This window comes from Homalodisca vitripennis, chromosome 5, assembly GCF_021130785.1.
Source record: "Homalodisca vitripennis isolate AUS2020 chromosome 5, UT_GWSS_2.1, whole genome shotgun sequence".
NCBI lineage: Eukaryota > Metazoa > Arthropoda > Insecta > Hemiptera > Cicadellidae > Homalodisca > Homalodisca vitripennis.
Genome location: NC_060211.1, coordinates 117,205,890 through 117,219,676, shown reverse-complemented (window position 1 = coordinate 117,219,676; position 13,787 = coordinate 117,205,890). Strand labels below are relative to the sequence as shown.

The 13,787-nt window shown below is 32.1% G+C and overlaps 1 protein-coding gene across 1 annotated transcript; it reads left to right on the top strand.

Annotated features, from left to right (window-relative positions):
* Positions 1–2,380: 2,380 nt before the first annotated feature.
* Positions 2,381–13,241, top strand: LOC124362794 (cytidine deaminase-like). The gene is made up of 2 exons (XM_046817600.1): positions 2,381–2,481; positions 7,105–13,241. The coding sequence occupies exons 1-2, from the start codon at positions 2,397–2,399 to the stop codon at positions 7,503–7,505; spliced, it is 486 nt and encodes a 161-aa protein (XP_046673556.1). The 5' UTR covers positions 2,381–2,396; the 3' UTR covers positions 7,506–13,241.
* Positions 13,242–13,787: the final 546 nt, after the last annotated feature.

The window sequence follows — 13,787 nt, the reverse complement described above, 5'->3', positions numbered from 1 at the left end:
GAACAAATGTCCGAAAAAAACTCTAATTTCCTTCACAATCCTTCCATCGTCAAAAATAAACTTCAAACAAAATGTAACGATTGCAACACATCACCCTAAAATACACCCAAAACGCTGTTTCAGATTAGGTGATCGAGCACTGTCTTATATTCAGATATGTATTATTGTCCGATCACCTCTGCGTTGTTCGATATGGCAACCAAGTATTTCTCTGCAAAATTGGATATTATTCAAAGGATTTCTTTGTTTGCACTTATTATAGACGCCATTATAAAATAGTCTGATGAGGCTATTGGTGATTTCAGTTCCCCCCATTATAAGAAATAAAAAAAATATAAATGAGCTTTCCTTCAAATAATGACCGAATTCTGAGGCTGATTTGACCTCAATTATGCCTACACAAATATAAGACAAACGATTTCCTAAATCTACGAAAAAATATTGGATCCATTTTTTTGGTTATGCAACCTCTCCCCAAAAACATTATCAGGCATTGAATGGAATCAGTATGAAACCCCTTAAAACCTGTCAGGACTAAATATTGAATCCGCTGTTACTTTTAATAAACACCTCACTGCAACAGCGTGGCCTTTTTGTATGGCTGAAGAATTGCCAAGGTCAGGCACTTTAAAAAAAAGGAATGAGTCGGAGATGTGTAGTTACCGCCCAGTCCCACTTTTGCTTTTGTTTCAAAATTAGTGGAGAATTGTCTGTCGCCAGCTGACTGCTTATTTCCTGGAGGGAAATAACAACTCCTGTGAGCGGCACTATGGCTTCAGGAAATTGAAACTTCAAACAAAACTTGAATTTGATTGCATTTTATGAATAGTAATATCGACGCAATGGAGACGGCAGTTGTAGGATGCTTTGCCGACCTTAGCAAAGCTTTCGATTGTATCGAAGTTGGTGTACTGGTTGGTAAACTCAAGGCGTTTTGGTATCGTTGATACCGCTTTGAGTTAGATGATTGTCTATCTCAGCGGCAGACGCCAGTTGACTGAGATCAAACACGTTTCAAAATTCAAAATAGAATTCATCAGATCAAATAAAAGGCAAATACCAAATAGTATCCCCGAGGGCGCTTTTGAGGCCTTGCTTTTTTATCAGTTACAACAGTTATATTGACAAAGGTCATCTGAGAGCAAACCTCTTTATGCCATCACTATCAATCACCAGGCATGAGGTTTTGATACCCTTGAAGGCAATGTGTTTACAAAAATAAGTTTTATGGCTCAATTTTTGCAATACATTTATTAAAATTGAAACATGAAAAAAAAACAAAATTGTCTTTATTCAAATTGATTGAAAGTGCCTTTCACAATTTTCAAAAGTCCCAACCCATTCCACCAATGAAACACAGCTTGATGTCACTCATTTAGTCGATTTTGTGGGGTAATGTTGAAACGAGTGTACGTAAAAAACTGTATTGAACAGTGTGTAAGATTGATTAAGGCTTGCCAAAGGACATTTTTTTCTTACCCAACTTCAGGGTGCTAAAAAAACTTGATCCTAATGAAATCAGTCCTGCTTGTTTGAGTAGCACATCTCCTACTCTATAGTATTATGGGTTTGTGACTGAATCAAAATTTTGTCTTGCACAAGAAGGCACTCAGGTGTCTTTCAAGTGCCCCTCAGCCGGATTTGGTATATATGGGAATTTTAACAGTGACAAACCTTTACATTTTGAAGTCTCTGTTTTACATACAATTTCACACAATGAGATATGTAAAACAACACCCCTATTCATACAACACCAGACATAAAACATAGGTTTGCGTTTCCCATAGACTAAACATTTATATAAAAAAAAAAAGCATAAAATATGCTGGTTTAAAAATTTTCAAGCACTGTCCATTGAAATCCGATCAATTAAAGGACCAAAGAAATTACAAAATAGAATTTTTTTTATAAAGGTCACCAGGGTGTTATATCATACCTCTTTTATGCCATCCTTCCATCGCCCTAAAGGCATGGGAGGTGAAATGTACCGCTAAGGCAAATTTTACAATTCTAACATTGCTCAGATCAACTGACACAGTATGAAGTATCAAAATAAGTAAGTGTATGCAACCCACCTCGAGTATGGACAGTCGAAGACCCCGCTTTGACAACAAAAACTCCCTCGTCACTATACTAGTTTCAAGTATATGAAAAGTTAACTGATCCGTCTCAACATCTATTACAATAATTTGTTTCACAAACAAATACACGTTCAATACGTTTGATAATTTATCTGTTTTCAGGGGGGACAAATTGTTGTCAGCAGCGATATGGCAACATCGCCTTCAAATGTCAATCGTGCTAAGATATTATGGTCTACTGTGCGAGTTCAGAAATTTCTGCTTTTTTCTTACTCCCAACTCTCAACTAAAAAACTTCACCACAGTTGTTTGCTTATGCACAATGTTTATTTACTGTTTGAGTTATTAAATGATCATTCTAATCACTGCAATCTGTTTTTGTCCATTTTTAATGGTTTAGGTTTGTGTAACTCTTTTGTACTCATTGGTGTTGGTGTTAGTAAGCTTATTCTTAGTGAAAACTATAACAAATAAACAACGTTAGGAAAAGGAGTATGAAAATAGGTTACGTTGCTGTATCATCTTAAACTCAGGCTCAAACTGATATAAGCTTAAAATAACATCATTAAAAATGGTAGAAGATATTATCACTGATGAACGTTTAGAAGAATTATCTGCTTTAGTAAGAGTAACCTACAACTGGTAGTTAAATATTGTATTTTGCAGACAATATAATTAAATACTAACCCCATTAACTCTTTTAAACCCTAGAATGGTAACGCCTATTTGCCACACATAAATGGTAACGCGTAGTCCTTCTCAGACTACTTTAGGGAAAAAATGATAAAAATTTATAAAAATTTAATTAAAATTAAATTTATTTACAAATGACATTATTTACATCTTAGAGGTCATGTTTCCTAATTTTTGTTGATTTCAGTCTTTATTGGAAACTTTACACACAGCATTCCTCGGTGCTCCAAGCAAATATGCTTATAAACATTTTGTGCACTGGAATCGAGTCATTCTCCTTTTTTTCGCTGGGCAAACTGCACAAATCTTCTTGTTCCTGCTTTCTTCAATAACACTTTGAGCCTCAGATGTTGATGTGCCAACGACATCTTCAATGTTGCGTTTGAGATTCCTTGATAAATTTGGCAGTTTTTGTCTTCCCGAATGTGTGAAGTTGTTAGTTCAACACATATTTCTTTAGCAAATGCCCTTCTTGTCATTGGCTTAATTTTTTTTGACAATGCCTGATGGACATAAATAACAAATGAGTTGATTAAATGATAAAAAAAAACGTTTCATCATGATCACTTTCTTGCTCATCCACAATCACTTCGTTCAAGTTTAGATAGTATTTAACTCTTATTTCAAAAACTAGTGTTCAGTGCATCAAGCCATGGTTACTTGACCATCTACGTAAAAATTATCACAAAAACTAACACTACATTCGCAACAAAACAACTTTTCATATATTTACTCAGGAATCAAAAAAGTTACATAAACGGTAACGGCGTAGTCTACCAGACGACTATGGACTCACTGAAATGAACTGAGTGAATGAAATAAAATTGGAACCCTATCCAGCATTGAACCTTGGCAGAAGGGGGAAGGTTATCTGGTGAATGGGGGGTCGGTCAAGTCATTCACCTACCAACCTGGACCGGTTTTACATATTGTAGCTTGCGTCGTCTGAGAGACTACGCGTTAACCATTTCTAGGGTTAATGTCAAACCATAAGCTACTTATTGACCTAGACCAACACAGCATGGTAGATGCATAGACCAGTAGACATTAGGTCTGCTTGATGTCACTACACAGCCACAGCAGCTTGTTCAATTTTTATAAATGGACACATAACCACATGCACTTCTGGTTATTTGAAAGTTAGAATGCTGATTTTAGTACAGATTCAGGTTCTTGTTTACATTAGTCATGTAGCTAAAATGATCCTCAAATCACTTATTATATCAATTTTTAAAAATATTATTTTTGTATTTCCAGAAAGAATGTTTAAGCAGTTAGGATATAATCCATAATTGCACATAACTGATATGATTGAAATTTTAGGTTATATCTAAAATAGTCCATCAATCTAGGACCCTGAGGGGAATCGGGGTTTCTGGATAGGGGAGAATAACAAGCTAAGGAGAAGTAGGCATTGGTGGAGGGATAATCTAGATACTAACATTCAGGCAAAAAAAGTACAAGGAATTTTAAAGGTCAGAGAAGGGCTACCAACTGCATACGAGGATTAAGCTATTCTGTTTTGTTCCTCTTTACCTTCATTTTTACAACAGATTCTACCTCTATAGTGAAGATTAATTGACTTTTTTTCCTCTGTAGTCTCTGTCTTGTTTCTCTTTCTAAAAATTTTTGCAACAGTTTCTACCTCTATGATAGTAAGTTTTTTCTCTATGCTCTCGGATTTTCTTTACCAATTAAAATCTTAGTCCCTGCATCCTCGTTCTTACAGATTTCAAAATAAAAGTTCTTCTTGAACACCAGCCAATTCATCATTAATCATATTCAACAGATCCACATCGTAGAGTCATCATCCTCAGGGATTTTAACTTCGTTATCACTCTCTGAATGACTGTACAAAATTAATTATTTCTTAGCTTTGTGTTTAGTTTTCCATTTTGTTTGCTTGTTGTTTTTTAGCTTTTTGTTTCAGGATTTTCTTCTTCATTCTCTTAATGTCTTGTTGTAAGTGGTATCCATAACAATGTTACTTCTACTAGGTTTTCTACCTTTTTTGTTGGTTTTTTTTCTTGCCTACTATCTTTTAGTGTGGTTGAATTACTTCAGGAGTTATAAAAGAACAGGAACTATTTCTGATAGGAGTAATCGTAAAAGTAGATAGCTCATCTTCCCCTCAATCACAGGTATTAAGGTAAGCATCTATAGAACAATCTGCTGCAGGTGAATCCTGCAACATTAGATTGAGTTTTGACAATACTCAGATTCTGTAGCTTTGCCCTGGACATTATTGAGGTTTCATAATGTCCATGTTCATAATATAATGGCATAAGCTCCAAGGAAACCCTGATCTGAAAATACGTTTCAATCAAATAGACAAATACCTGTTGCTTTGAAACCACTAACAATGTTGATGGTACTAAATGCTCAAATAAATTTGACCAGTGATTTCAACGATGTCATAAATACTGAATATCTTACCAGGGTTATTCATGAGCCAACTTTCAACAGTTTGATTACAAAAAATTCTAAGTGGTGAATAAACTATAACATCGAGGGGTTGTAGTTTGTGCGAGCTATGTGGTGAAAATGGAGGCTGCAGTATAATAAGTGGAATATTTCACCACCAACACAATAGAATATTTCAAAGAAAAGTATAGTTTTGCTAGTTTTCAATCTTGAAAATTAGTGTATAAATATTAAAATAATTTACAAATTAAATCTAATATTTGAATAATATAATTACAACAAAACAATAACATTTACTTACCTTGTGTATTTTCAAGGATAAACGTGACTTGTGAAACAAAGAAGACACATACGTCACTGTTCTTGCCACCATTAGTCAATAACAAAACACGTTTTTAATTTTGGATTTATTTCCAAATACCTTTTTACTTTAAATAAATTTTGAACGATAATTTCGAGCTGAATTAAGTTTTAGGCTTTAAAAATGTTAATATAGAGAAGCTATACTCTTAAATGTAAAAGAAATGTATTTGTTTCAGATTAAATCAAATAACTGAACTTTATTTAAAGTCTGTTTGAGCAGCGCAGTACTTACAATTACTTTAGCCAATCTGAAATTAAATGGTTTTTCTGCAGGTACAAATACTGTAACAACTACATTCATTAATTAAAATGTTGTAGTTTGTTTGATTTCAACTAAAATAGTACACAATTTTTGGTATATTCATAATACCAAATTAAGAATGTTCAAACAAGTTTTCCCAGGTGCATTTTTTTTGCACGCCCTGTTTGTTCTTACCGAAACACTATTTGATTTCCACTTTTAATTCTAGTTTTCATCTACTCACTACAAACAGGATACTTTGGATTTAAGGAGCTAGCTCCTTTTCTTGGAGCCATTGAAAACATCTTTGCTCAGTGTTTATAAAAACATTTTGAGCCAATATTTACTTATTCATCGCCATGCCATTGTTCTTGTCGTCACTAGCTTCCTCCTTCGTAAATGAAATAACAACAGCTGGTAATGACGTCACTAGCCTAAATAAAGAAAGCTGGCAATGATTAATTATGAATATCTGTGGGTCAAATGTCGTATTTGATAGTATCGATATTTAAAACCAATAGTTGCTGGGACACACATAATTGCTAGGAGTAACCATTCATGAAAAAATTTCATGGACACAGCATGTCGACAAGCTGTTTAAGAAATGAAATACCAGTCCTATGTCTTGAAACAAATAAAAACCACAGTAGTAACACATCAACTGCAAAAACTACTTACTTTGCAGTATTCTAATCGTACATTCAATATGGGATAGCCACCTGGAGAGAAAATAATCAAGAGAACTTTCAACGACTAGTGCGTCTCCAGAAAAAAAGCTATTAGGATTCTTAATTGCGTGGGCCTCAGAGACAGGCCTGCAAGAACCTAAAAATGATGACATTTGGTCTCTAGTAATGAAGTTACAGAGGGAAGTGTGTGTGGCACTTTAATATGTGGGTTTATTGATGACCATCTCGATTTAAAGTTTCCAAAAGAGATATGCTAAGCATTAAAGAATTGTATATATCTATTCATTAATGTACAGTATAAAATTTTAAAATTCATAGACCTATTTCGTTTATCAATAATTTTAAAAGGTACAGTAATTAATGTAATTCAAACTGTACGCACAACAAATCTAGAAACGTTTTGATGCACATAAATGATACAAAGATACTTTTAAAAAATGTCACAAAAAGTAAGGGGTAAAATTTCTAACGGAATAATCTAATACAATTTCAGTTAGTCAGGCTTTAAAAGTACTTCTGTATGTAATAAACACCACTCTAAATAAATAAGTTTTATTTAGTAAATTATAAGTTGTAAAATCACGTTTTTAGTCTAGATTTTGGTATGTTGCAGGGCATGAAGTACAAGAACTTGTCAGAGCCAGTTGTAAGGCCCGAGATCACGCCTATTGCCCTTACAGCCAGTTCAGTGTAGGGGCTGCAGTGAGGATGTCCTCAGGAGATTTGTATACAGGATGTAACATTGAAAATTCTGCCTATCCTGTCACCATATGTGCAGAAAGAACTGCAATCGCCAAGGCTGTGAGTGAGGGGAACAAGAATATCTCTGCCATTGCTGTTACTGCTATTCTAGAACCTAATAAAACATTTGTGTTTCCATGTGGATCCTGTAGGCAGTTTATAGTTGAATTTGCTAAAGATAAAGATGTTCCTATTTATCTTGCAAAACCAGACTTGAAGAACATTTATGTCACTTCAATAAAAAAACTATTACCACATGACTTTCATTTTTGAATCAGTGCAGTAATCATACTTATATTTACAAAATACAACAGTAATTTTTATAAATTCTGAACCTATTCAACTTGTGAGCAGTACAAAATTTCTCGGTCTTTGGATAGATAATAATTTTAACTTGGACCAATATGGAAATAAGATTTGAACTAAAACTAACTTTGTCACATATATGTTTTTGGAAACATGTCCAGTTTAAGCAGCGAATCCACACCAAAAATGAGTTACCATTCCTATATTTCATTTAGAATAAGTCTGTTTGTTTCAACAAAAAAACAAAATCTTGGTGCAATTTTTAAGCAACAAAAAGGAGTAATTAAGACAGGCTTATTAAGATAATTCATTCTATCCTGTTATAATATTCTACCAGGAAATATTTCAGATCTTTAAATATATTAACAGTTTATAACCAATCTGTTTCTGATATTATTATGATTTTAAAAGATGTGAATTTCTGCAACATTTCAAAATTAAATTTTATATTACAATATCAAAAAGCAATTTCTAATACATTATAATAAAAAAGCTGAAATCATACCCAACCGCCACAGACATAATTCTATACAAAAACAATTATGTATAGAATTATACAGGTGCAAATCATATGTATATATTCAAAAACATATTAAAGCAGCATTTGTTTGAGAGTGATCTACTCCATGGAGTAATATTTTTACTGTAAATGATTGTATATGAGGTAGGTTCCATAAGTTTCTGCACTAGGAAAGAAGGAAAGGTGAAAAAATTAAGTATCGTTTTTCAATATATTCTGCTACACACTTCAGGCACAGCTTAGGTAACATTTCCATACCTTGAAACAAATAGTTTTCTTCCTGCCTTGCCTGCAAAAATGTTTTTTTCCACAGCTGGTTGGTGGACCTCTTTATCTGTGTTAGTTCTCCTCCCTCATTGATCAGATTTCAACTTGGAAAATAGATAATAGTCACTGGGGCCCAGGACTGGGCTGTAAGGTGGATAAACGATTTCGTGAAACCCACAGTCCCTCACAGCAACCTTGGCAATCAATGTATGCCAGATGTATTGTCTTTTCTTGTTATAGCATTATGCAAATGATGAATTAGGACTTCATAATAATCTGCATTCACTATGGTAGACTATATGTTTCTTTAAAATCACTTAGCAGTATCCCTCTACAATCCTATAAAGGTGTTCACACAATTTGTTTTGTCGGCTTCTACATTTGGCAGGGTCTTCCTGGCCTTCTTCATTGCATGGATCCCCTTTTACTGAGAAGTTATAGTACAAGACCGTTGTTACATTCCTAGCGAATGTTCATTAGTTCAGACATTATGTGGGTCAGAATAAAATAAAATTTTAAAAAATTCATTGGAACAACAAACACCCATCTTGCGCTCACCTTACTCATATGCAAAAGTTCTTTTTTAAACATCCCAATCTTGCAGCTATCTTTGGTCTTCTGACACCTGTTGTTTCAATTTTCAAGAGTTGGTTTGTTTCAAGTGTGACTGTTTCCACAGAGCAACCATAATCTGACTTTCTCACTCTAACATAAACATTTCTCACTATTCTTTTACAGTAGAATACGAGGAGAGAACCGCCCTTAGACAGCATCCAAGCACTCTTAACTTGTATAGGAGTAAGGGACTCCTTACACAAGAATTTAATCACCACACTTTACTCAATCTTAATCATAATGAAACAGCATTATTTCCTTCCATGTCAGAGACAGACTGACAAAACTGAAGAGATTTGGGGAAGAACCGGTCCCAGCCAGCTTGAAGCAGGGCAAGTCAGAAACTTACGGACCTTATCTTGTTGGTAAGGTATATAGTATAATATAGTTATAATATATTATACTACTATTTAAGGTGACCATAACTGTGAAACATCAAAACAGGATGACGGAAATGTTTAAGTAAAATGGTGAGTTTTTATACTTCATGATATTAATTACTTTGCTTTACTATAAAAAAAAATTCTTTGTATTTGTATTATTTTCGTAGCCACTACTCTAGTTTAAATAAAATTTAAGTACAATTATTATTATATAGTACATTTGGCTGTCCCAATGGGAATCGTAGGGACGCCAGGACATGATTTGCTAAATTGGGACTGTCTTGCCAAAAGCCAGATGTCTGGTCACCTTAACTATAATAAACATTATAATAATAAATCAGATATGGCATAATAAATAAGACAAAGTAGAGTAAGGAGGACTTCTGTATTTTATTACATCATGACACTATTGAGATTGTACCTCGTACAATTATTAATGAATAAACAGAATTTTGATTTTAGCTTATATTAATTATTATTGTAAATTAGTTGTAAGGGGCATAAGGAATTAAATATGTATTATGTTGTTTATAGGTTATTTGATATTGGTTGAGATAGTCACTTTATTTAAACCATATCCAGGCTGTCAAAATGATATTCATATTTTTAGTAATTTTTTTATTTATATGTATATTTATATTTATACTTTCTATGGCTCTAGTCACTTTTTGTGTTTGTCAGTGCTGTATGCTAATTTATTTAAGTTTTACAAATGTTTAACTTAAAACTATTAAATTTAAAAAAATTGTTATTTAATAGTTTTAAGTTAAACATCAGCAGTGAAAAACTTGAAGCCAATGTTCAGTCAAGTTTTTTGAGTACTGCAAATGGATTTTATAATACCGCATAAAGTATCTCAAGCATTGGGCCTGCCATTTCAAGGAGCTTGAAGAACAACTTGGTTGGCTCTATCTGAAGGAAGTTCCAGTTTGGGAGAATGCAACTTTAGGTAAAAATTTATTATTTTTGAATATATTAATTATATGTAGGAACTGATTTAACCAGTATTAACTTTTGCATAGTAGAAAAATAAATTTATTATTTGTGACTTTTGTTACCTTTTTCTGTTTACTTTCCAATCATATAATTATAATAAATCTAATGTAAAATATCGAGTTGTAAACAGATGCCAGCTCTAACAACGCTGTTTGTGATTAACATGGTATTATTAAGTATAGTAGGATATCTTTTACATGGAGTGAAGTGACTACAGTCAATCATAAAAAAGAGGAAATGCACAAAAATAAATACTGTAAGCACTCTTGTACAGTAGCAGTAAATTAGACTAAAATTTTACTTCTGATAATGCATGTAATTTAAATGTCAATGTATGCAGAATATTGAAGTGTGTTATTTTATAAAATTCATTTTGTTTAATACAAGTTTCATGTAATTTATTAATATACTAAAAGAGAAAATAGTATCTCACTTTACAACATAAAAGCTAACTTGTGAAATCTTCAGAGTAGCCTATACACAAATATGAATGAACTGCCCTATGTCACTGAAGAAAATTAATTAATCCCATGTGAAACACTGAACTAGTCCTAAAATGCATTCACAAATAAGTTCTTTATCAATTCAATAAAAAGTGTGCTATGTTTATGAAATTAGTTTGCTGGAAAAATTATAATTATGGTAGCTCTATCCATAAAGTTAAACAACTAAAACTGTGTTGTCATAAAGATAAGGCTGTGTTGTCAGAAAGATAAGGGACGTACTTCTATGTTGAACCTTTGCTTTGCCTTCAGAAGTGGTTAGACAGAATAAATTAGGTTACAGTACCTGATCATGACACTTATTTAAGTAATTATGATTACTCAAGTTTTGAGATTCGGTATCCCATCTTCAGACCACTGATGTCTTGAACCAAATTCCAAAACATGGGTAATAAAATATTATTTAAATAAAGGTGATGATCAGGAACTGTAACCTTATTTATAATATTTCTATGACTCATCCAATTGTCCATAGCTTAGGAGGAAGGTAAGAATCTGATTGGCAGGTAGTTTTTGTGGTCATCGAGACCACTGTTCTCTTTCTTTATATAAATAAAGGTATTAAGAATTTCTAAATATACTTTATTTCCAGTAATTTTGTTTAATTTGGGTCATAATTTTGCCACTGAAGTACAATTAGTTATTAAAATTATCCAACCAGGATCTGGTACACAGATCAAAGGTTAACTGATTAGACATTTTACTCATACATGTACCAGCACCAAGTTACATAAGGATCTCTGGATAAAGCCCTGAATTCTAAATCACTTCAATTTGAAGGAAACAAATTCAAAGTTCTTCATGACTTGGCTCCTAAAGTTTGTTTTGGATTATATTAAAGCAAATTAGAAACTGATCATCCAAATTCCACCAAAGATTAGTGTAAGTGTATCAAAGTGCTATTTCAAATTTTCATAAGAATTTCATAGATTTCTTTATATGAAAGAGAGACTAATAAGTCTATGAAGTTCATTTTGTGCTCTGATAAAGATGGTTCCTCAATCACATGATATACCAAAGCCACTATACAAACTATAAATCTATCAGAACTAACTGCTACAGAGAGATCTAAAAGTTCAATATGTGAAAGCCATTGTAGATAAGGATATAAAATGTGTTAGGTAAATATTTATAGTCAGTAGATCATCAGTCTTTATACTGTAATAAAGCCTATTGATTACAATTATTATTACCAATATAAATAACTTTTATCTTTTTCTAAAATTCATTATTTTTTAACGAATTAGAGTACTTAATTATAAGATTATAGTGATTTGTACATTATATCGTTCTAATCTTAAAATTAGAAAAATTGTGCATTATAAAAAAGATAATGATTTTAAATGGTTGGTTTTATATAAAGATGGACCCTTTTAACTTAACTTGTAATGTCATTATGATCTTTTGGATCCTTCCACAATATGTTGTATTGGTTTATTTAACTGCCTTAATTTTTATTATTGGTTGTCTAAATTCACAACATATAATCATGAACATTGGTATATGACCTGTTTTAAAGATGGACTGCAATTTCTATTCACAAATTAACATTATTTGAAAATTCACCAAATTATAAAAGACCTAATTTCAAAATGAGCTGCTGCGTCATTTAAAACAGCATACAATGTTGTGGGTTTTTGCTGGACAATTATGTAACATATACACTAGATGTACATTTGACTAATATAATTTTATTTAACCCTAGAACTGTGTAAAAAACGTCTTTAGACTAATTATTTAATTGCATTGTTAGTTTACATTATATCATGATAACATTGGTATCAATCGGTTCAGGGGATTGTAATCTATATATTTTGTGTCTATAGGTGCAATATATTGGCCATAATAAATAGTTTCCCAAGCTTATTTTGAAAGCTGTGAGTCAATCAGGATAGTGGAACCCATAAAATACGTTGTTTCAACCAATTATAGCTATTTCACCCGTTTGACATAACACCGGTTGGTAAACTGTCTAATTTGCATTAGGAATAATAATATTTCTTCCAATATTTCTGCCACTTTATTTATTCATCCGGTTTATTTACATTTCTGTAAAGCTACAAGAGGTAATTTAGAAAATGGTATAGACGTGTAATACACATTTATGTCAGCAATTATTTATTGCAAAAATAGAAAGAAAAAAAATATTTTGTTGTAGCTGAAGAGATGTCCTATCAGTAGAATAGTATTTTGTGCTACAGGTTGTCACTACTGACCAATTTTCTAAACAGAAATCTGTCTCTCAATGGCAGAGTGCTCTAGCCATTTTCGCGTTGTGTAGACTAGTCAAGTTTGTGCCGAGTGTTGTGTGATTAGTCATCTTGTATACATGCGTATGTTATAAATTAATGTTATTAAGTGTTGTGATAATGTCTTTAATTTATGTCGATAGTTAACAAATAAAATTATTTTTTATAAACAGATTTATTTATCTGGAAAACCATTGATCTGTTGAAACAATTTCCAACTCTAGTTTGTCTGAAATTGTAACATTTATTTAGCTTCAGAGTAACAACTATAATTCCTTATTTACAATTACATACAATTCATTACAATAAGTAGTGTTCACTGGTCTGATGTGATATTATGTAGGCCTAAACCTACAAAAAAATTGGCATATATTTTGTAGTACATAATTATAATTTATTGTATTATTTATGGTCTAACATAGTATTAGATGTAAAAAAATCCTAAAGATGTTTTTATAATGACTCATTTACTTAAAAAGGGTTTTTATTTTTATACAAAAATGTGATTTTGTCTTGTTTCGCAAAATTTATCAATATATGGGCATTTACAGTATTTTGTTATCACTCAAGTTTTTACTATTACTTTTTTTATTTTCTTTTAGCCAAAATGTTATAGAATAGGCATTTAAAATTACTACAACAATAAAGTATAAGAACAAATTTAAGATTTAACAATTTAAAATTTGCAGTTTCATGATACAATTTTTTGTATGTTT

What these genes read in the sequence shown, in the direction of transcription:
- LOC124362794 (XM_046817600.1), top strand. Translation starts at nt 2,397, where the DNA reads ATGCACAATGTTTATTTACTGTTTGAGTTATTAAATGATCATTCTAAT. An exon ending in GTCCATTTTTAATGGTTTAG is followed by an intron (nt 2,482 to 7,104) that starts GTTTGTGTAACT and finishes GGTATGTTGCAG; the next exon opens with GGCATGAAGTACAAGAACTT.